The sequence below is a fragment of the Pipistrellus kuhlii genome, unplaced genomic scaffold (genome assembly GCF_014108245.1).
Source record: "Pipistrellus kuhlii isolate mPipKuh1 unplaced genomic scaffold, mPipKuh1.p scaffold_m20_p_5, whole genome shotgun sequence".
Lineage (NCBI taxonomy): Eukaryota > Metazoa > Chordata > Mammalia > Chiroptera > Vespertilionidae > Pipistrellus > Pipistrellus kuhlii.
Genome location: NW_023425551.1, coordinates 7997880 through 8020848, shown reverse-complemented (window position 1 = coordinate 8020848; position 22969 = coordinate 7997880). Strand labels below are relative to the sequence as shown.

The 22969-nt window shown below is 34.6% G+C and overlaps 2 protein-coding genes across 5 annotated transcripts in view; one reads left to right on the top strand and one right to left on the bottom strand.

Annotated features, from left to right (window-relative positions):
* CEP85L (centrosomal protein 85 like) overlaps positions 1-22969 on the top strand; it is a 79970-nt gene that overhangs the window by 33208 nt on the left and 23793 nt on the right. For all 4 annotated transcript variants that reach the window (XM_045573351.1, XM_036413549.2, XM_036413550.2 and 1 more), the window contains exon 4: positions 22023-22144. In XM_045573351.1, the coding sequence (XP_045429307.1) occupies positions 22023-22144 (122 nt within the window). The remainder of the gene's footprint in view (positions 1-22022; positions 22145-22969) is intronic.
* PLN (phospholamban) lies at positions 305-9639 on the bottom strand. Its single transcript, XM_036413551.2, has 2 exons — positions 9507-9639; positions 305-1530 (listed from the first exon to the last, which is right to left on the bottom strand). Exon 2 carries the CDS (start codon positions 1441-1443, stop codon positions 1285-1287), a length of 159 nt encoding a protein of 52 aa, XP_036269444.1. The 5' UTR covers positions 1444-1530; positions 9507-9639; the 3' UTR covers positions 305-1284.

Genomic DNA, 22969 nt, shown 5'->3' with positions numbered 1-22969 from the left:
TAAACCATTTTAGACTTCATTTTCAACTGAGTCCACTTAAATTACCACATTTTGATTGAATATATTTTCATCACTAATTTTTACTTCTGTTTTATAAGTAGTTGGAAGAGGGAAAATAGAAAATATATTCAGCAAGAAAATAATTATAGACTAGCATTGTGGGGCATATGTTTTAGTGTAGTAGAGTGGCCTCCATATAAGTGTTTACTATCTGGTTGGTAGATTAAGGAAAGTAGCTATATTCTGTCATAAACAATAATAAGAAAAAGTTCATTTCAAAATGTAATAAAAGAATTAGTTTTACTTTCAATACTTGAAATGTTATATTTTTCTTTTCTTTTGTTTGCCTACATTGAGTATTAGGATAGAAGACAACTTATAAAATATAAAGTCTTAAGATTTCATGATTCCAAAGATAGAGTATAGCAGTTTATATACTGTAACACAGATAATCAACTACAATGCCATAAATTAAGGTTAGACTCTATTAGTGTAGTAATTATGGCTAATCACATTATCAGCAGTTAAATTAACCAGCACTTCTCCTTTATTTATCATAATATCCTAGAGAAAATAAACTTATGGTTATCTACATGTACTAGCATTCTATAATTCTTTAAAACATAGTTAAGAGAAATTTTATTTATGTAATAGTATGGTCTTTTTCCTACTTGATTCTCATGAACTTCAAACAATGTTAAGGTAAGTATAGGAAATTAATGCAATTTCTATTTTAGAATGGAGGTTATGATAGTTACTGAAGAGACATCTGTATAATAATAAAGAAAAAGTGAGGAATCAGTGGGCTATTTGAAAAAATGACATGTCATTGGAGTGATTATTTTGGTACTTGGTGAAGATCTGAAAAATACTTAATAAACATAAAAGAGGCTTTTACAGTACAATATAAATTATATTTACTCCAAACAGTGAAGTGAATGTTTTATATATATAAAGTGACTTGTTAACAGTACAGTTTCAAAACTAAACTCCTAGTTCATCCTCAGAAAAGATTTGGGATTGAAACTTATAAGCTCTGTTGTAGAAACCAACAGTTACCTTATGCATACTTATAGTCATTTTAAAGTTAATTTTGAAAATAGAGCCTTTTTTCATGTTTACAAGATCCAGCAGATGAATACATTTGCTAATCATTTCTTCTGAACCTTGATCTTTTCATGAAGAATTTCCTCTTCCTGGGAAGTGGTCTCTTTCCCCCTCTCCATGGGCGACAGACGTTAGCTGGTGGGGACAGGTTGCAGCACTGGACATGGCGGCAGCACTTCAGATAAGCATCACGATGATGCAGATCAGCAAGAGGCATATCAAGATGAGACAGAAGTTGATGAATAGGTTCTGGAGATTTTGACGTGCTTGTTGAGGCATCTCAATGGTGGAAGCTCTTCTTATAGCAGAGCGAGTGAGGTATTGGACTTTCTCCATGACTCGGAAGGCAAGGAAGTCTGAAGCTTTAAAGGATCAAGAGAAAGGGGGAAAGTGGGCAGCCAGGTGAGAGCACTGTGAGGTAGCCTGGAATGTAGAAAGAGTAAATGGATTAGGACTATATGTGCACCTGGTTTCTGAACAGGTAAAACACAATTTTGTATTCATCTTCCTCAATGTTGTTGGTATTTATCACCTTATATCTCTGTAGTCTGTACATGTGTGCGCACACACACAGGTGTTTCCTTGTCTGTCCTGTCTTCCTGGTTTTTTTTTGGTGAAGGTCACCATGATGTCCTATTTGTGTTTGGAATGTGATGACTTTAGTCCTTGCCTCCTCCTCCCAAACTGACTAGAACTGTAGTTGTTTTAGGTGCGCCTTGTTTTGGGCTGTTGTCTTGGGCAAAAAGCTCTTACATAGCGTTTCATTAATACTGTATTTCTCCATGAGCGTGATTGTTATAAGAATTAGTATCTTAATAGCTCTAGAGCAAATCTCATAAGAAATGCATGCAATAAAGTGTTCTTCGGATGTTAATCTAGTCCAAAATAAAATAGTTAGATGAGAATTGTTTCACCAGTACTACAGATTCAGATATTTGTCATTCCTTTTTATGATTTCACTAGAGGCCGGATGCACGAAATTCATGCAAGGGGCTCGGCCTTGCCTTGGGCCCTGTCCCCCTTCCCCCCAAGGATGTCCTGTCTAATTAGCATCTTATGCTTTTATTATTATAGATAGTTTTGTAGAATATACTATTTCAAGTAACATTTTAACAAGTTTTGATACTAAGTACTGTAGACTATCAGCCTCAGAAGTCATAGCGATAAAATCATCATTATCTCAATATCTATCACAGATGGTAACTATTTATGAATGACCTGTACTTATAGGCAGTGGGTGCCATTTGCTTTTCTTTCAGAGCTTCCACAAGCTGTTCTGCATGATTAATTAATTAGTTGCTGCCTTATTTTATTGTATAATTAATAAAACAAAATAAAACCTAAAGCAATATATCACTGTAGAAAAATAATAGCTATTAAGATTTGAGGATATTTTGTTGTCAATCAGGGTACTTCTAAATAAACTTTGAAATAAGAAAAATTATGGAATAAAATACCATCATTAGCGCTTAGAGATTATATCTGTTGACATTTGTTGAAATAGCATTGTTAGTCTAGATGTTACTGCCTTACTCCAGCTATCAGACTTAACTTTCTCCCATCTCTCCCTATCCGATGAAAACCCATCTAAACCTGTTAGCTCCGTTTTTTTAGAGACTAGTGATGAAGAGAGCAGAAGGGAGAATGAGTGAGTGGGAAAGAGGAAGAAATGGATCGGTGAGACCTTAGCATTCATTTTTACAAGGAAACCCTGTAGTAGATAGTAGTTAGGTTCTGTAGTTTCAGTACTTCACCTTGGCTGTATTATGATTGGAATTATATACCAGACCCGCTTTCGTTGCTGGAGACTCTGTCCTCCTTCATAGTGTTGGTCTGTAGTGAGGAGATCCCATTAGCCAACATATCACAAACTTTATTCTCTTAAAGAGTTGGCAACAACCTGTGTTAATCTAGCATACATTCTCTAATAATTCTAATTGTCCAATACCAGTGGCTGTTACTTAATTTATAACACTCTCTACTTAGAAAATGGCAGCTTAAACTCATTATATATTTAATTATTTTGGTTCCAGTTCCTTAGATAAAATATTATAGAAATAAAGGGGTTTTCTCTTATTTAAAAAAATGCATTTTTAAGTTGTTTCTGCTTATATTCACTTATAGTAGATATAGTGATTTTATACTATTGAGTAGTTGTGGGGAGGATTTTCTTAATTGCTTTATATATTTGGATATATAAGGATATATTAACAGTACATTTAAGAAAGGAGTAAGAATTAGATTGGCAACTTCTATTTGAGCTTGTATTTTTGTGCAGTTTTCGGACTTAAATTGCTTAAAAGATCTGAATTGAAAAATTGTTTTGAGACAAAACATGGAAAAGGAGGAAGCTAGCCAGTTGTTAATCATGAAGCATTATATACGAGAGTCATTCCCTATTATGACACTGGTGAGTGGTGTGTCTGTCACATGAAACATGTCACCTTTCCATAAATACTTCATTCCCTTTTATGATTCTGTTGTTTGCACATGTTGTTCTGGCTCTGCCTGGAATGTTCCCCCCTCTCCTCCACCTTGGATTCTTTGCCAGGCACATTTCAGTTGACACTTAAGGCCCAGTTTAAATATCACTTCCTAATAAAACCTTCCATTAAGTTAGAATGATTATCAGCTCTGCTAGTTTTCAGGAGGGCATTAGCATTACCAGTATCAGGATATCTATCAGGCTGTGTTTCAATTTTGATTTATATGTTTGTTTCCTCAACTAGACTTCTAGTTCATGAATAAAAGGAGCCACCTGTTTATTTGTATTCTGTCACTTGGGGCATAATTGGTACTATTCGAATAACTCAGTGAAGTTGAATAAGGGATTTTTATGATTTCCGTTAGTATTTTTGTAAAGTTGATAATGATTAAAGTAGTGCTGTGATTAACAGATTAACCAATTAGAGTAACAGAATTTGATAATTGAACATATAATCCCCAAACACTTCTCAAGTCTCTTCCTATTACAGATGAGGAAAGTGAGGCTTAGAGCATTTACATCAGATTACAATTTAGAAAAGTTGTTGTCAGTGATTAACAACATCAACCTGAACTAGGCTTTGTACAAATGGGTATTTGGTGTTTGTGAAATACCGAGTAGTGTTCCCTAAAGAGATGCGCTCTCTACTGATATAAGTGTAAGGAATATGCTTTAAAGATGATCTCATCTTTCAACAGCCAGCTATTATTGAAAAAGAATAGTTTGTTCTTGGAAGCAAATTGAGTATAAAGATAGTGGTTGTTTCTTTCCTTTTTTTAAAATATATTTTATTGATTTTTCACAGAGAGGAAGGGAGAGGGATAGAGAGTTAGAAACATTGATCAGCTGCCTCCTGCATACCCCCCACTGGGGATGTGCCCACAACCAAGGTACATGCCCTTGACCTTTCAGTCCATAGGCCGACGCTCTATCCCCTGAGCCAAACTGGTTTCGGCAAGATAGTGGTTGTTTCTTGTCAAACTTAGAAATGTTATATTTCTGAAGTGATTTGTAATCAATTTATAATCTTACAAAATTATAATCTTATGCTAAAACTAAAAAACAACTCTGCTTCACATGCTGAAGTGTTTGTTGTATGCATTCAATTTATTGGACCCAATTCATTTACAGTGGTACAGTCTGAAATGTGCTAAGACCTGTTCTGCTGAACTTCCAAAATTTGTATGATGATAATTAGTCAGAATTCATTCATACCAGATGAGGCTTCCTATTGCTTGTTGAGAATTGAAAAGCTGCATGTGGCAACAGCACAGTCTTGTTTTTGGAGGTGTCTGCGCCCTTTACTACATCATAACAACATGATTGTCAGGGGTTTATATTCTTTCTCTGCAGTCATAACCATTCTGAGTTTGAACTCCCCCTTCTTAGAGCCCTGAACCTAGAAAAATAGTTTCACTTTATTTTCATTTTATCTGATTTTTTTGGAGCATTCTTTTAGGATAACCAGAAATAGATTGTATTGGGATGTCCTGAAATTGCTTCTGGCTTAAACAGCCACGGAGACAGATTAGCCCTTTCCCTCTCCCCCATTTATAGGATGACGTTATGAGTAAGTTAGGTATTTGGAACAAGAGGAGTGAGGACATTTTAAAAATTAATTAACTACCGAAGCCCTAGAATTAGAATATTGAAAATATGAAAGATGCTTTGATAGGAGTTCAGTTGTAGAAATGCCAGATCCCTGTCTGTTGAGTAACATGTAAGAGGCAGAAAAGTACCCACAGAGTTATCTTGTGAGTCTGTGGCATCTATAATTATTGTAATTTTTGGAGGAATGGGAAAAATAACGCTTTACTATTCTTTTTAAAAAATATACTTTTATTGATTTTTTTACAGAGAGGAAAGGAAGGGATAAAGAGCTAGAAATATCGATGAGAGAAACATCGACCAGCTGCCTCCTGCATACCCCCTACTGGGGATGTGCCCACAGCCAATGTACATGCCCTTGACCGGAATTGAACCCGGGACCCTTCAGTCTGCAGGCCAATGCTCTATCCACTGAGCCAAACCGGTTTCGGCCCAAAAGTTATTTTGATAGATTTTCCTTTTGAGGTTGCCTAACGCTAAACTTGGAAGTTCTAATTGAAGTTAAATGTGACAGCAACATTTCAGAGCTTTGTTAGTCACACTGGCTGTTTGGGAGAATCTTCTAGCTGCTTCTGCCTGGCTATGAAAAGAATTGTATAAGCATAAAAACCCGTTTATTCTCAGACCTTAAAATGACTCCAAGCCCTAGCTGGTTTGGCTCAGCAGATAAAGCCTGCAGACTGAAGGGTCCCAGGTTTGATTCTGGTCAAGGGCATGTACCTTGGTTGTGGGTTTCTGGCCGTGGTTTGGGGACATTCGGGAGGCAACCAAAAGGCTCTCCCTCACCCGTCACACTGTAAGAATCAGTGGAAAAAATATCCTTGGATAAGGATTAAAAAAAAAAAAAAAAAAAGACTCCATAATGAAATGTTCCATTGCTTTAAAGCTGTGCCTTGAGGAAACTTGATTGACCAACAGTGCAGAGAGATTTTCTCTTTGAAATTGGCACGTTACTGTTTTGTCTGTAGGCTTGTCTTCATTATGTTTATTTTGTTCAAATTAATTTATTTGCAATTAAAACATTATTTTTAACCCTGTAGTAGTTGAGACATAGATTCTTCTTTTGAGAAAAATTATGTGGGGAGGCAGTGTAGGTGAACTTTTAAGGAAAAATGGATGCCAAGTTAAATAGATGCCCACTAATGTGACTTTTTTTTTTTTTTAAGATCTGAAGGTGGAGTACATTAGAAAAAGCACTAGAGGGCCTCAGTTGACTATAAGAATACTGGGGTGGCGATGTACACTCAGGTCTCATTTTCATGTTTATTTGGTAATAAATGCGTAAGAATTAGGTAGGGTAAGATCACTGAGCACTATTTCTAGAATGTTTAAGGAAACTACATATCATCTGGCTTAAGTCTCTGTTATTTAGAGGGATTATTTCCTGGATTTCTAACTTCAAGCTTTACTCCTTTGCTGGGATGGTCAGGACTGTGTTAATTCACAGCATTGATGAAGGCTAGTGATTCCCATAGCGTAAATAATAAGATTCCTCTATTCAAGCACCCCAAAATATATGGGGTTGAATATTTTAAATGGTAGAATGTGAGAAGGTCAGAAATGAAATTAAGAAAAATTAAAGATTTAATATATAACTAGGACAAAGTTTGAAAAGTTAACTTGGGTTTTAGGTTATCAAAACTAAATAGATTAAAGGCATGACTATTTCAACAATGAAACAAGTTAAAGGAAACTTGTTTGATTATGTTACTGTCTTTTAAAGTCTGTGTAACTATTTTGAGTTTTGCCTTCCAGGGTGTATTACTTAGCTAAGGTCATCTATAATTTTCTTACATCCCTGGCTTTGAAAATGATCAGGATAATATTATATAGGCTATTAAGGGTATAATGCCTTATGCACAAATAAACTTTAAATAAAATGAAGTGATTTAAATTACAAGTTTGTATCCTCTAACTTTGCTTTTTAGAGTACCATTAAAGGTATTGGAGGACTTTTAGTTTGTTTTTCCAATGTCTTGATTTATTTTTGAGCCACATTAATCTGTGGATAAGATGTGCATGTGGTTTAGAGTTAGAAAATCTTGGCTCTTGGCCAAGACTCCACCATTTCCTAGCTCTGTGACCTTGAGAATTCACCTTTTCACATCTGTTTCCTAAAGTGTAAACTAGAGCTGCAGTGTGAAACATACAGGGAACCAAGAGGATCACATGAAATGTTTGTATACACCAGTGCATTTAGAAAATTGTTCAAGAATAAAGAAGGAAGTTTTAATTGAATCTTTATTTCTAGGGTTGGTAATAAATATACAGTCTCAGAAAGGTAATCTAATCTTTACATTTAATGTTTACTTAAAAGTTTAATATATCTTATTATATAATTAAAATATTATATAATACATTTAATAAGTTAAAATATTATTCTTTATTTCTAACTATTTTATCTATACAAATATTCTATCTCTAATTAGTGAGATTAAGAAACAATATATACGAATGTGAACCAAATGTATTTTTTTCTGGAATATTTTTTCCCTTAATGTTCACTGAAATACTACTAAAATAATTTTTGAAAGTTGAGTTTTAGGAAATGACAGTGATATTACTAATGTCTCTTAATAAAGCAAAGTACTCTAGCTCTTTCAAGTGTTTTTTTGTAATTTAAACATGTTTCGCATTTCTTCCATTTTATTCCATCTGACGCTTTTTTTTTTAGTACTTAATTTTAAACCACATAGTTTTATAAACAAAACCATACTTAAATTTTACCTTATGATGGAGATGAACTAGTTGGAATAAATGTCTGGCACTGATGCATAATATTTTAAATTTGAACAGTAGTCATTGTTACTCTGGACACACTATCTGCAGAAAACTTTCATAGCAGAATTTATGCTCTTTCTAGAAATTGTCAATTTTTTGGAGCAATATATGATGTGACATTCTGATACTATAAAGACTCACAAACGTCTCATTTGAATTGTGAGGATGTAATTTGGTATGTGAGTGAAAATAAATACATATATAAAACACCTGCACTCAGTGACTTCTGTGTAATATCAAAGGGAAAACATGCTATGGATAAAGTGATATTCAGAGGTAGGTGGGGTGCCTCAATAGACAAAAATTAAAAATGACTTTGCATGCTTCTTATGGATATACAGTGTTCTGGTCTGTATAAAGCGGTAAGAGTTAACATTTGTCATAGGAACTTTGAATTCTAGAGGTAAATTTTATTTTGACATACATAAAAAATAATGAAATAAAATTGAAGTATCGTTATGTCATAACTGAGATTTAAGATTTAAGATTTAAGAATGACACATTTTATATACTATATTGAGGATTATAACATCTGGAGTAGATAGAATTCACACAGAAGTTATACAATTAATTGTGGCATCCTTATTCCTGAGCATTTCTTTCACTTTTTTCCATTTTTCATTACCCTTCCCCCTCCTAAATGCAGGGGGAGAAACTGAAGGACACTCGGAGTAATAACTTGATAAAGGCATATTCATTAAGAGGCAGAATAAACACTCATCAGATTCACTCAAATGAGATATTTAGGAATGTTTTGCTTCCAAAATAATGGCTGTTTTTAAAGTGCTGTAGTACTATTCTGTAATTTTAGAAAGAATTTTGCATGTGGTTTTGACAAGTGTTTTAAAATTCCCCAACTCGTTATTGATCCTGTAACACTTAATTTAATGTAAGTAATTCAGTTTATTAAAAGCTTGGATTTTTTTTTTAAAGCAGTGTTTGTTAAAGTTGACTGGACTTTATAGCAAAGAAAAAGTCTTCAAGATTTTAAAATAATTTACATTATACATTTTAACACCAGTATATTAAAATTCCCCATAGGGAATCGTAATGACAATATTGGAATAGTCACGTTGTACAACCACACGACTATTCATAGCATTCCAAATGGAAAGAGCCCACTCCGGTCCTGTTTCCTATCAGAGTGACAAACAACAAAATGAAGCCATTGTCTTTGCATGGAGAAATCAACTCACCACCACGAGCAAATATAGTAACATCATTGAAAGATATTTTAATTGGCAGAAAAGTACTTCTAAAAAGCAAAATTAAAGTGAAAGTTAAATCAAAATGATAAACCAATAATCAGGATCAAAGATGAATAACCCTTATCATTTCAAAGTTGTCTTATTCTTTCAGTCACTGAATGGATAAGCATTTATTTAGAAATTAAGCTTTTCGTCATAGCAGACATTTCATTGTCTAACTTGGAACTGAAATTTACAATATGCCATTCTTTTTTTAAAGGTTCAGTAAGTTTGAATTACAGAAAGTATTACCAAAATCAATGAAATCTGTTTCTTACCTTGACTGTTCTGACGATCCCAATATATAGAGTATTGTGAGCAGTATGAAGTCTTATCCGCCTTTAGCTGGGGAGTTTTCTCTGTTACCAGATTTATGGGAACAATTGAAGTAGGTGGAGGAGGAAAAGGGTTTTTGGGAGGTCTTATGATGTCACACAGGAATTCTGCAGTTATGATTGGCCAGCCATAGTCTTATCACAGCCAAACTTTTTAGAATGCCATTTGTCTTACTTTAGGTGTGGAGAGGTCATTAACATTTTGTGCCTCATTTTCTTATTTTTGATTTTAAAAAGTATGAGATAGATGAAAAAAATAATTTTGGGATGTAGAAAGCTCTTTTTAAAGACTCATGCAGCTTTGGACTTAGAAATGATTATATACTGAGAGTGATAATATTGAAGAATGAAAATAGTTACATTAATAAGAATTTAAATAGAGTGAAAATAACAATACTGACTTAAGCCAAACATCTTTTGTTGAATTGCTATTGTTTTAATTCTGCAGCTTCATAATGTTAACTTCTAACAAGACAATAATTAAACATTTTCACAGAAAACAGATTTTCTGCCTTTTCCTGTTTTATTTTTACATTGTTTCCTCATTCTTACCTGGTATGTATCTCAGAAAGCTAGGCTAACTACTAATTTTTGGTTTTAAAAATTTAGCTTTTCCTTGCTGGCTAAAGTAAGAAGTAATAAATGTACTTAATACATATGTGTTTCCTTCAATTATGGTTTTAACAATATATAAACAGTGACTCATATTTAACTGATGTGTATCACCACAAGAAAAGTTGTATTTTAAAATGGAAGTATTTAGGATTTTATAATAGCTGCATTAAATTACCATAAAATATTACTAAAATTTTAATAAATTGACACAGAATCAAGTATAACATTCTAGCAAACGAGAAATAATCACAAATTCCTAATCACTGGCATCCTAGTTAATGACACTGTTGACAATAGGTATGCATGCATTGGAAATTTTTGTGTGGTATTTCTAAAAGGAAGTGCCTCATTTAATGCAGCAGTTTTCCTGAAAATTACTGTGTAAATGAGATTCTATTATAGTAAATGGGATGGCATTTTGAACTTCCTGGAATGGTTTATCTTAAGGTAGAAGTAGGAAAAGAATTCTTTTGAAAAGCCAGGCATTTTCCTGTTTTATTCTGATTTTTGTTTATATATTAGATTTACTTAAATCACCAGACCTGCAGAGTCTGATTTTTAAGTCTCTCCTGTAATTTTGGGCAAACTGTTTGTTAATATTTAATTTTCTAATACTTCAGCAGAGTGAATGCAGCCTGCTTTCTCACGGGGAACTAAAATGTGTTGCAGCGGCTGCTGTGTGTCCTTAAATGGAGATGATTTTGGCTTCCTCCAAAGAAAGATAAAATCATTCTCCAAAGCAAAATCTTTCATTATTTAAAGAATCAACTAAGACTAATAGAAAAATAATATTTCTGCAAATATCTCCTGTGAACATTGCTAAGGGAAAATTTACAACTTAAAAGTAAAACCCAATATTAAAAATATTGCGTGAATAATGTTTGACATTTGCTCAGTGCTATATAAGCATTTTTTTCTTTATAATAAGAATCTCTTATTATCAATTGCCAGTGATAACTGAAATACAAAACCTAGGTTCAAAATACAAGCATAAAGTGGTTTACAGTTATTTGTCAAATATGACATATCTTCAAAGAGACTGAGGATTCCAATCCATATGTTGAGTTATAATTCACTGACAGATTGGCATGTTTAGTCTGCTTCAAGTTTGCCTGCCAGATATACATGCATTTGAAAATGATGCTTAGGGGACAGCTCACTGTAGTATAAGCGCCTTTAGTTCTGAGAAAGAGAATTAGTAGTACTAGTAATATCTACTTGGATAAACGAAAGAACTGCCATGGACTGAATAAAATGTGCCATGAATCTCACAAGTTGCTGTATTTGCTTTAGAAGCACACATAGTTGTGACTCACATGCATACACACCCACCTTAGAAGGATATTAACTGTGTGTGTGAGAATTAGTGAGTAGACGTAGTAATTTGCTTTTCAGATTTATACAAAAATGGGAGGTTTCTGTTTACCCATTTCCTTTTAGTTAGCTGCTGCTCCCAATTATTAGTCCAAAGGGAGCTCTAGGAAGGGTTACATTTTAGCTTTAGCCAGAGGCAGCCTAAGCAGAAAGTTGTTTAATAAATAGGAGCATTGGTGAGCTACAGTACAATCAGTAGAGTATTCTTCAAAAACTCGCCAGCTAGGGGCTGGAGACTGTTTTTGGAGGTGCTCTGTCAGAGTATTAATTTGGAATCACACTCCATAATTCGAAACCCCCCTGGTCACGTGACCACAGGCAGCTTCCCTAGCTGCCTTGTCTGTGGGACAGGTGGTTGTGAGGGTGTGATGAGAGGAAGCAGTGTGGTGACTATTAGAGATCCTGCAGCACGGTGTCCATTCAGTGTTAGTGCTTTCTCTTCAGAAGCTGATCCTTCACCTGCAGTTCATGGACAGAGTCCAGTGGTCTTGAACTTGGATAGGAAAGATTATATCTTTTATTTTTACTAAACTCTCCATGAGATGTAGCACTTCTTAAGCTTTACCTATAGACCACAAACTGCAGAAATGTTAATATGCTTGATGTCACTATAGCAATCTCAGAAAATTTCAGAGCTTGAAATACTGTTGATATTTCTCACTACTTTGAAATTACCACAATTAGACCTGCCTGTAAATACTGTAGTTTAATGTATTAAAGAAGCACAAGTATTAAATCCAGATTTTTTTTAAAAAAAATTACTTTAGGATAATTCATTTTCTTTCTAGGGCTATGCTTTTTTTTTTTTTTTTTTTTTTTTTTTTTTTTTCCCCAGCTGGTAGAGTGAACTGTATTGATGGTGCATGACAAGATAGGATTCCCTAACCTCCTCCTTCAGGAGGCATTTAATTTTTTAGGATAATTCTAAATTTACAGAATTAATGCAAATATAGTACAGAGGGTTTCTGTATACCCCACTCACCATTTCCCCTATTGTTAATAGTCATGTTTTAGTGTGGTACATTTGTCATAAGAGTTGCACCAAAACAGATTATTTTAGCGAATACCCACACTTTATTCAGATTTCCTCAGTTTTCTGTAGTGTCCTTTTCTTTTCCAGCATCCTACCCTGGATACTCGGTTATAGTTAGTGGCCATGTCTCCTTTGGTCCTATTTGTTGTGACAGTTTCTCAGACTTTCCTTTTTTGATGACCCCAAACATGTGGTAGTGCTGATCAGATATTTTATAGAAGTTCCCCAGTTGGAATTTCTCTGATGTTTTTCTCATGATTAGACTGGTTAATGCATTTTTGAGAGGAAGCCCGTAGAGGTTAAATGCCATTTTCATCACATATCCACTGTACATGCTATCAACATGGTTTACCACTGTTACTGTTAAACCTGATCACCTGGCTGAGCTGCAGTGTCCGACCCGTTTCTCCCTGCCCCTCCTTACTGTACTCCACAGAGGGTCATATGCCTTTACAGTGGAATGTATATAAACGTTATTTGGAATCCTGTGTATTTTATGTATATAAAACATCTTAAGAACAAATCAGTAGGCTTCAGCAGTCTTCCAGAAAAGTTCATGGCATGGAAAGTGGAGAATTCCTGTGTGAGAGGATATTTCTGTAGCTGCGTGGGGCAGGCAGCCCTTATTTGACAGGAGGCTGAGTTCTCACGCAGGCTCCAATGCGGACCTCTTAGTTTGCTTTTTTAGGCCCTGTCTTCTAGCTTCTTCCCTTATCACATGCCTTTGTATTGTGTGCTCTGGCCTTTGCAGCTGCCAGCCACTCTCCGAACAGGCTATTGTTCTATTTTAAGCCTCCCTACTTTTTTTGTAGGAATGTCCTTCTTACCAACCTTTCTGCCCATCAAGTGCTGTTTCAGGTTATATGTGCTGTGCAGCCCTCCCTGCCTTCTGGCAAACAATTGTGCATGTGTATCTGTTCTCATGTCTCTCCTTATTGCGTTTATAAGTATATGTGCCTAGACTGCAGGCTCCTTGAGAGCTGATCCAGTAACTCATATTTATACCGCTATTTATTCTGTGAAGTACTATCCCCTAGTACAGAGCCTGGCTCATAGTAATTCTTAGATCCTGATTAAATGGATGTTTGGATGAGTGACTAAAGAGATAATCAGGAAAGCTTGCAAGGTTGGTAGTGAATGAGTGGTCCTGCAGAAGAAAGAGTTAGGGTCAGTTATAAAATCCTTCTCCATTTTAAGCTCATTGTAGTGGAGGAGGAAGAGGATGGGAGATTAGGGATTAGAGTAGAATAACTTCTTGTCATTTAAGAAGGTCTAAATATCTTTGGAGGGTAAGAGTGAAGGAAGGTCCCCCTCTCCCCCCAAAAAAGGAGTGAAGAGCAAAGGAAGGCCAAACCATAAGCACACATTCTCTAAACATATTTATATTTGGGGCATTTTTGTGATTATATATTAAATGAGTGTTGTTTTACAGCATAGAAATGTGCCATAATATATTGAATTAGTCTCTTATTGGGTATTTGGTGATTTATAACTTTCACTATTGTAAACCATACAGAAATAACCCTTGATGAACATCTGTGTAAATAAATTTGACCTCCCTTTATCTTTTTTAGTCTTGGCTCTGTAAGCTCGTTATAACTAAATGTCAGTTTATTCAAGGATAATCAAGCTTTTAAATGAATTTGATTGAATTCCAGTTTAGTAATTTTTACAAGTTTTGGTAGTTAGGTGACAGCATTTCCTTTTATATCAATAAACTTCTTTGATGAAATTATCTATGAATGGAATTTTTTTGGTGAGGATTAGACTGAAACTGGTCAACATGCAGAATGATGTGACTGAATCACCTTCCAGCTAAAGGCGTCAGTCACACTGTGGCTTTAAGTCAGGTGGTCTTTTTAACTGTGCTCCTACGCGGAGGGTGGGGAGATAGATGCCCTTACTTTAATTTAGGTCTGAGCTTTTATACAAAGACTTTGATTTTAACACTTACTGTCTCAGGTGGGACCCTCTAAAACGTAATAGCCTTTGTCCTTCAGTCACACAGTTAGTCAGTCCTCTTTAGGTTTCTAAGACACAAATGCAACCTAACCTTGGTTTTTCAGTATAGATGCATTGTTTAGAAGGTTATGTAAAATGGATTTTGTTATGTGGAACTCATGTTTACCTTATCAAGCAGGAGATGTAAAGTGTCTTAGTGAAAAAGATTTCTAAGCTTACTTTCTTGATGTGGAGACATTGTAATTCTTTTATCAGAACTTTAGAATATCAGAGTTGTACATTGTTTTAATATATCTCAGGACATCTGTGCTTTATCTTTAACCATCTCTGAATTAAAAGTTTATAAACACAGCAAGAGGATCTGAACATACTGTCTGCTGTTTTCACTTGCCCTTGAGTCGGTCAGAGGTGGGTGGTCAGTGGGTTCCAGAACCAGCCCTGAGGCAGTGTCAGAGGTGCTTTTGGCCGAGTTGTTTATTAGGCTTCTCTGTAACGTATTCATTTTTATAGGCTTATTGTTTAGTTGGGGCCATGATATCTGAAGAGTTTTTTTTTTTAATAATTATTCCAGCATTAATATATTGACATTTTAAAATCTAACTTGAGAAAATATTTAAAAATTCAAAATTTGGATAATTAAAAATCTGTGTAATGTATGTGAGAGAATCAGAAAGTGCTGGAGACTTCACACCTCCAAAGTAGGACCCACTGTGGCCACCAATGACTATATTCACATTTATCTCTAAAATGAAAGCTAATTTTAAATTAGTTATGTAGATTACTCAGAGAGTTGCTAGGTCGGAGAGAAATGAAGCTAGATCAAGGCTGGAAAACATGATTTTTATTCAGATATCAAGTTTGTGGACTGTTCTTTAAACTGTATCTTTAAAGTGTATATATTTATGTTACATACATCATTGCTCTGAAAATGATAATAGAGATTTTAAGCAATGATAATTCGGAAGATGGCAGCCTTTTGTAGATAATTTTTAGATTGCTCAGTATTTAGGTAAGATTGTCAGGTTCTGTGCTGAGTCCCAGGGGTTATAAAAGATTACAGCCTGGCTTCCCATGATACAGACTAAACTGGAAAAGGAAACACTGTCCTGATTACCATCATAATACTCTAATTACAGTACCTTCCTGTGCTGTTGGAAATATTTTTAGAATTTTTTTTTGAAGGCTGGAAAATATATTTGAGGGATTAGTTAATCGTCTTGTTTTTGTTGTGTGTTATGGGCCAAGTAATACACTAGGCTCAAATCACTAACATATCTGGTTCTTAAACATTTTAGAAAAATATAAGAAGGGATGTTAAATTGAACAGCAATCAACTTGTTCGGATTTTATAATCTTGTATTTGCCTTGCTCTTCAGTCTTGGATATACCATTTTCCCCTTCACTTTGCATTGTGACTATAATAAGATCATGTGCATGGGTCTTCCTTTGTTGGCATTAAAGAAACACACACCATGGTGATACAAACACATATTGGACATAAAACAGATGGATTTTTGAGAGGGGACATGCTCCTTCCTGGAAATAAAGGATTTAATAATCATTAGTTGTTCAGCACAGTGGAAGTCAGTAATACCTCTAGATTCTCTATTTTTATGTACATGTATTTTTATGACATAGAAAAAGAGATATATGCTCCTCTCATTAGTTTTTTTTTTTTTAAATAATTTTTTCTAGGGTCTTTTACCATTGAAGATAGCATAGAATTAGTAATAAAGACAAAACAAATAATACCATTAACAGCTCAGTTCCTTCTATAATTTAAATTTCAAGTGTCAAGATATAGAAATTGGGTCTTTAATAGGTCACTCTAAGGGAGAAATTATAGATTGAATATTTTTTATATTTTCTTATGTTTTGTTAGAGAAAATGTGTAGTAATATAATTACATGGACTTAGTTAATATATAGATTTTTTATTAAATATATTGCTCTCTTAGTAATATAGTAAGATACAGATTTATTTTAATGCACAGTTCTTTTAGTAATTATATAGTCCATGTTTTCCCTTCTCTTGCTGAATCAAAGTTCTTTAAATTCTATGTAATTTGTAGTTCATTTTTATTTTTGAGCTTCATGAATTTACTTTGGGAGTGAAGCATTATGATTATTTTACCAAAAAGCTCTGATAGGGTATCTCTTCAGATAGACTATTCCAGGAAACAGGAAGATTTGCTGTGCTACTTGACATGTTTTGAGTGGCGAATGAGCTAAGGAACAAAAGCAAATGAAGGTGAGATAACAAACTTGAAGAATCGCAGAGGTTGTATTCCAGTTAAGTGTGGTAGTGCTAGATTATCTAAATTTAACAGTGTGTCCAGGACCAGGCCAAGGAATTTGGAGCTATTTTCAGCTGCAAATAGTAAGCTTATTTTAGAGGCATGTTTGACCATTAAGTGACATATTTTGGCAACTTTTCATATCATTGGATCTCATCTGAGTGGCATGTATTTGGGTTGTTGTAGATGCCCACTATCCCTATTCAGGTAAGAGCGTCGACATTGCTGTTTACAATAACAGGTAGATTGCATATGTGTTATAGGCCTATGAGTCTGCATGATTGGGTCTAGATGCAGTGAGTTATGATTCTTCTTTGGCTGATAAACTACTGTTTTCTTCTCTAAATTATCATTGCAACACTGTATGTTATGCATTTTTAGGTAAAACATCTAAATGAGTACTTTTCTTCTGTCCCTGAGTTTGGTAACTACCAAATATGTATGAAAAACGTTTATTTGTAAAAAGTGACATAGTTCCACCAGTATAGATTTTGATATGTTAGTCACTTTGATGACATCCTTTCCATTCCATACTTTAAATTAGCTCAGACAGTTTTCATATTATGAAGGATTGTCCTCTATTTTTTAAAAAATATTTTTACTTCAGAGAGGTAGAGAGAGGAAGAGATAGAAATATCAATGATTAGAGAGTTATATTCCTTTGTAATTATCTTTTAGATCTCATATTCATGTCAGTAGGAATTGTTTTTCAGAAGCTATAAATATAAATTGAATATTCATAAGTTTAAACAATTATGTTCTCCTTGATTACTTATATTGGCAACAGATAAGTAGAAATATGACTAACTGCTTGAAATTCTAAGAACAGCATAATAGTAATTTTCTACTTTATTGACATGTGGATTTTGAAACATTTTTTTCTAGAAATATTCAAATATCTCTTCAGTGTCTTATTCAGCTTCCATCAAAGCAATATCTATGCTTTCTGGAATATTTTACTACTCATATATAGCTGCCACAAAATGGTATGCCTCTCCTGAAAGTTACAATTTTATTGAGTAGGAATTCTTAGTTGTTTTCATACAACTAGGGATAAAAATGTATTACTAATGGGTCATAGGAGGAAAGGGTATTTGAACATAAACTACTTTCTGTTTTTTCATATTTTGAAGCAGGATTGTCCCTATCATTTTTTTAAAGTATATTTTGTTGATTTTAGAGAGGGAGAGCCCAGACCCGGCATGTGCCCTGACTTCGAATCACACCGTGACTCCTGGTTCCTAGGTCATGCTCAGCCACTGAGCCGCACTGGCGGGGCTGCCCTCTATCTTAACAGAAAGCCTCTTCATGCTCCTAGAGCAGGGGTGGGGAGCCTTCTTTCTGCCGAGGGCCATTGGATATCTATAACATCATTGGTGGGCCATCCAGAATTATCAACTTAAAAACTAGCCTGCTATATTTGGGCAAACATTTAATTTACCACTAATGCCTGGTCAGGACCACACCAAATAATTTTGTCTTGTGGGCCAGACATTCCCCACCCCTGTCTTAAGAGTATGACAATCTTTAAATCCAGCTGTAGGTTGTTATAGGGAAGAAAAAAAATAATTTGATTTCTACGCTTCTGAGTTAGTTCTTAGCTGAGATGCCTGTAATAAAGATGGTTAACAAGATAAAAATCAATTTATTAATATGTATATATCTCTCATGGAAGATACCCAGGGGAAAAGGAGGGACTCAGAAAGACAATTGGGTTCCTTTTGTTGGATCTTCGGGCTGATGAATGGAGTTCAGGAACGTCTCTCCCTGCATGTTCTTTCCAGTGCTTGCAGCTCAAAATAATGTCAAAGCAGCACATTTTGGAGTGGCGTGTCCTGAAGACCCAAAATGTGGCACACACAGTATTTACTTCATCTGGTCGTTTATCGCAGTTATTTGCATGTGTAGAAGGAACTAAAGTGATGAAAAGATGAAACAAACATTGTGTCATATATAGTGTACCTTTGAGTACTTAAGTATTCCCCCCTAGCAGACAAGGTCTTCATTTCCCCCTCAGTTCTACTTTAGAGAGAAAATAAAGTATAGGTATTCTGTGTGGTAATTTTATATTTTGTTTTTGTTGAGGTCTACTGTCTACAGGCGAAATGCTTAACTGTATTTGCTTTAAGTGTAATAAGAGCTCCTTTCTATTTAGTATTGTATTTGGCAAGACCTTTATGTAGTGGTCCATCCTGCCAGTGGTTCAAACCAAGTATTATTAAACCAAGTAGTATTATCATTTGCTTTTCTCTTGCAAACCTTTTTCCTTCTGTTTACTCCCTCTCTTTATTAATGCTAAATCAAGAAAAGGCTTTTCCTTAGGAAGTTGTTAGCATGGGAAATGTTTTGAGAAGATTACTTACAAAGAATAGAATAATGTCTCTTGAGAAGTTCATCATCTATTGCCTAGGCACTTGTCTTATTCAAATAGGCACAAGATTATAATGCAACATAGCTTCAAATATTATGGTATAGGTCTTTCCTGAGGTGTGATGACCAGAAATGGAGGAGCCATTTTTAGATCTTTGGAAGAAGAGATTATAGATCTTTAAGTTATCGTATATATTTTCTGTTAAGCATGATAACAATGTATAAAACCAATATTTAATATATTTTTCAACTGGTAAAAGTATATTAATTAATATCTAACTCAGTAGTTAAATAAAATATAGTTACTTTTAGTCACCAAATAAATGATATGTTTAGTATGACAAACTATAGCACAGATGTTTCACCCATCATTCTGGTAATTTCCAGATTTTATGTTGAGTTTTGGACGTATTGATATGGTCTTTTGTTTTGCTTAGCTTTTATTGTTTTAATTTTTATTTGAGCTACATTTGACAAAATAAATTTTATGAAATGATTTGCCTAATAAATTGATAGTCATTAAGTAGCATGGAGTTGAAATAAGTAGAGACTTTCTCTTAATGTCAACAATATTTGTGTATGGTGCTGAAACTTCTCTTAGTTTCTAAGAGCAGTTAAAGTTTTTTTCTAGCCCTTGTGATAAAATTTGCAATACTTTTTTAATTAGACCATAGTAGAAGCAGAGTAACAATTTGGTGCCCTTTTGTTGTGCTGCCTGGGTATGAATCCTAGTTCTTCCAATTAAATATATGTTGGTAGTAGTGTTGAGCTGGGAGATTGGGGGACTGACTAGTGCAGGAAGCAGTCAAACAGAAGGGATGCCATTTATGAATAAACAATCTTGAGAGGACTCTTTTTTATGTGCCAAGAAGTAACCATTTTTTGTATGATGGAATATCCTAGGCAGTGGTGTGGGTAGTGGAGAGGACATTCAGGGGGTTTGGGCAGTAGCTAGTTACCAACCACAGTGAAAGTAATTTAGAATTGTAACGCTAACATATGTGTTTTGGTGTATACTAGCTGAATATAAGCCTGAGGTGTGTTAGGCAAGGGAAACAATGAAATGCAGAGATAGGGTGTCTGATTAACCTGCCCCTGTGACATTATGTGTCACATTCCAAATACCCGCCCATCTGACAGTTGTGTACTCTGTTGTCACCTTGTTTCTGCTCTTCTTAGTCTGTTCATCTTGTCCTGTCTTTCTGCCCGAAACATCCCTTCCTAGTATACTTGGCAGTCACCTTCACTTAAAGGGTTACTCTATGACTAGTTGATGTCACACAATTAATGGTTTATTCAGAACCAGGTCTTGCCAGTAGCATCTTTGGAAAAACAAAGGATAAAAATATCATTGCACATTTAAACTCTTTTAAAGTTGCCTTGTGGTGTTTATATAGCATCACTTAGCTTGTCAAGGAATTTATGTTCCTAGTTGATTTACCAATGTATTAGTTTCCTGGAGTTGCCATAACAAAGAACACAAACCAGGTAACTGAAACAATAGAAATTGACTGTCTCATAGTTCGAGAGGTTTGAAGTCCAAAACCATGGTGTCAGCACAGTTCTTCCTTCTGAGGGCTGTGAAGGAGGAATCCGTTCCAGGCCAAGTTTCTAGCGCTTTCCTGGCAGTCCTTGTTTTCCTTGGCTTGTAGATGCATCACTTCAATCTCTGCATCCATCTTCGCATGGTGAAAATGTCTCTCCCTCTGCTGTGTTCAGATTCCCCTTTCTCACGGAGCATCAGTCATACTACTTAGGGCCCACCCTGATGACTTCATGTTAACTTGACCATATCTGCAAAAACCCTGTTTCTGAGATGTTTGGGGGTTAGCTCTTCAGCATATCCCTTTGACAGGACACAGTTCAAATTAATACACCAGAATTAAGTTTTTGTTTCAGCAATAGAAGTTTGAGGATATCTGTCATATTGTTTTTTTTATTGTCATTGATATGTTTTAGATACCTCACATTTTTCTTAAAATTCTAAGAATATTTTTTTCCTAAAGATATTTATACTAGAGGCCAGTAGTCACCTAGATTATCTGCTAAATATATTGTCTATGGATATATTTTCTATGGATATATTTACTACTTTGTGCAAACATTTTAGCTTTTGAAATTTCTTTTAAAATATTTTTTAATTGATTTTTTACAGAGAGGAAGGGAGAGAGATAGAGAGCTAGAAACGTCGATGAGAGAGAAACATCGACCAGCTGCCTCTTTCACACTCCCTATTGGGGATGTGCCCGCAACCAATGTACATGCCCTTGACCGGAATCAAACCTGGGACCTTCCAGTCCCCAGGCCGATGCTCTACCACTGAGCCAAACCGGTTTTGGCTAGCTTTTGAAATTTTAATGTAATTAAATGATGATGAATGACAATTTGAAATCTGAATGCTACAGGCACTGTTTTTATTTTCTTTTGGAAACCCTTCTGATAATGTTTGTCTAGTCTAGACATTGTATATTCTTTTACTACACTCCTTCCTTAGAAAATGATGAATCTCTTTTCCAGAGCTTCCACAAGATAATGAGGACAAGATTTTATATATAGTAATACAACAAGCCAGATTAAATGTTCTATTGTCACCAGTTCTTCCTTAGACTTTTACATTTACTTTGGAACTTCCTTGATGGTTTTCAAGTTATGTTGTGTTCACAAGTGTGATTTCAGATAGTCTTAAAATGTTTTTCAAAGGTGAAGTTCTCCCTTTTTTAATGAAAATCATTGGGAAAATACTAGATGCTATATAAATATTTCCTTTAGACACTTCTAGAATGCTAACAGAATAAACATGTTTGTGCAGGTTTTGGCTGGATCATCTCGTCAAAGTTATTCACCTTCTGGCTATCAGGATTTCACAAAGTGGGAATCAGTGTTGAAAATAAAGGAAGGATTACTGAGGCAGAAAGAAATTGTAATTGATCGGTGAGTCTATTTTATTTATATTACTAAATATTTCAGCACACAGAAATGTAGATTTAAAAAAATACCTTTGTATCCACTATGTAGAGTTTTAAAAAAATAGAATTTTACCAAATATATTGTCTGTTTTCCCCCACTCACAGTCCTTTTAATAACCACACACAGAACTATAGGTTGGTTGGTGGGTCGATCTGTCTGTCTTCCACCACACTCCCAGTTACATTAGAGTAATGCATTATTTGGAAACTCATCTTTGTACATGTTGCAAGTTAGCTGCAATGTTAATGAGCTATCAAAGCTGCAAGTAAATGTTTGTATTTTACCCTTAGGAAATATCAAATTGGAAAGCTACTTTAATATCATTTCCTTTAATGTATGTTAGATATGAAGTTACAGAAACTATGAAAATCATGGATATTTAAAGTAAATGACTTACAGATAAGAATTTTGGATATGGGGGTATATTCCAAAAAAATTGTATGTGTGAATACCAAAGCTCTGAAAAAAAAATTCTGATATACTTAAGTTTTCTGATTATTTTGAGCAATAAACTAATATTATTTAATTATATTATCTGTGATATGTATTGGTTCTTTGTCATTTATGCATATGTTTGAGATAATTAAACATGCTCAGTATCATGGTGGTTGGGAAATAGTTTGAGGAGGTGTTTAATCAATGCTAGTTACACTTATTTTCATGTGCTTATATGGGATAAAGTAGTAAACATTTTAGCTTTAAAATTAAACACTAATTCAAACTTTTAACTATATTTAAGAGTTGAAATTTTAAAAGATTTTGCTTAGAAAATAAAGACCTATTGGAGGA

Excerpts from the sequence above, each read along its gene's own strand:
- PLN (XM_036413551.2), bottom strand. The coding sequence starts at position 1,443 with ATGGAGAAAGTCCAATACCTCACTCGCTCTGCTATAAGAAGAGCTTCC.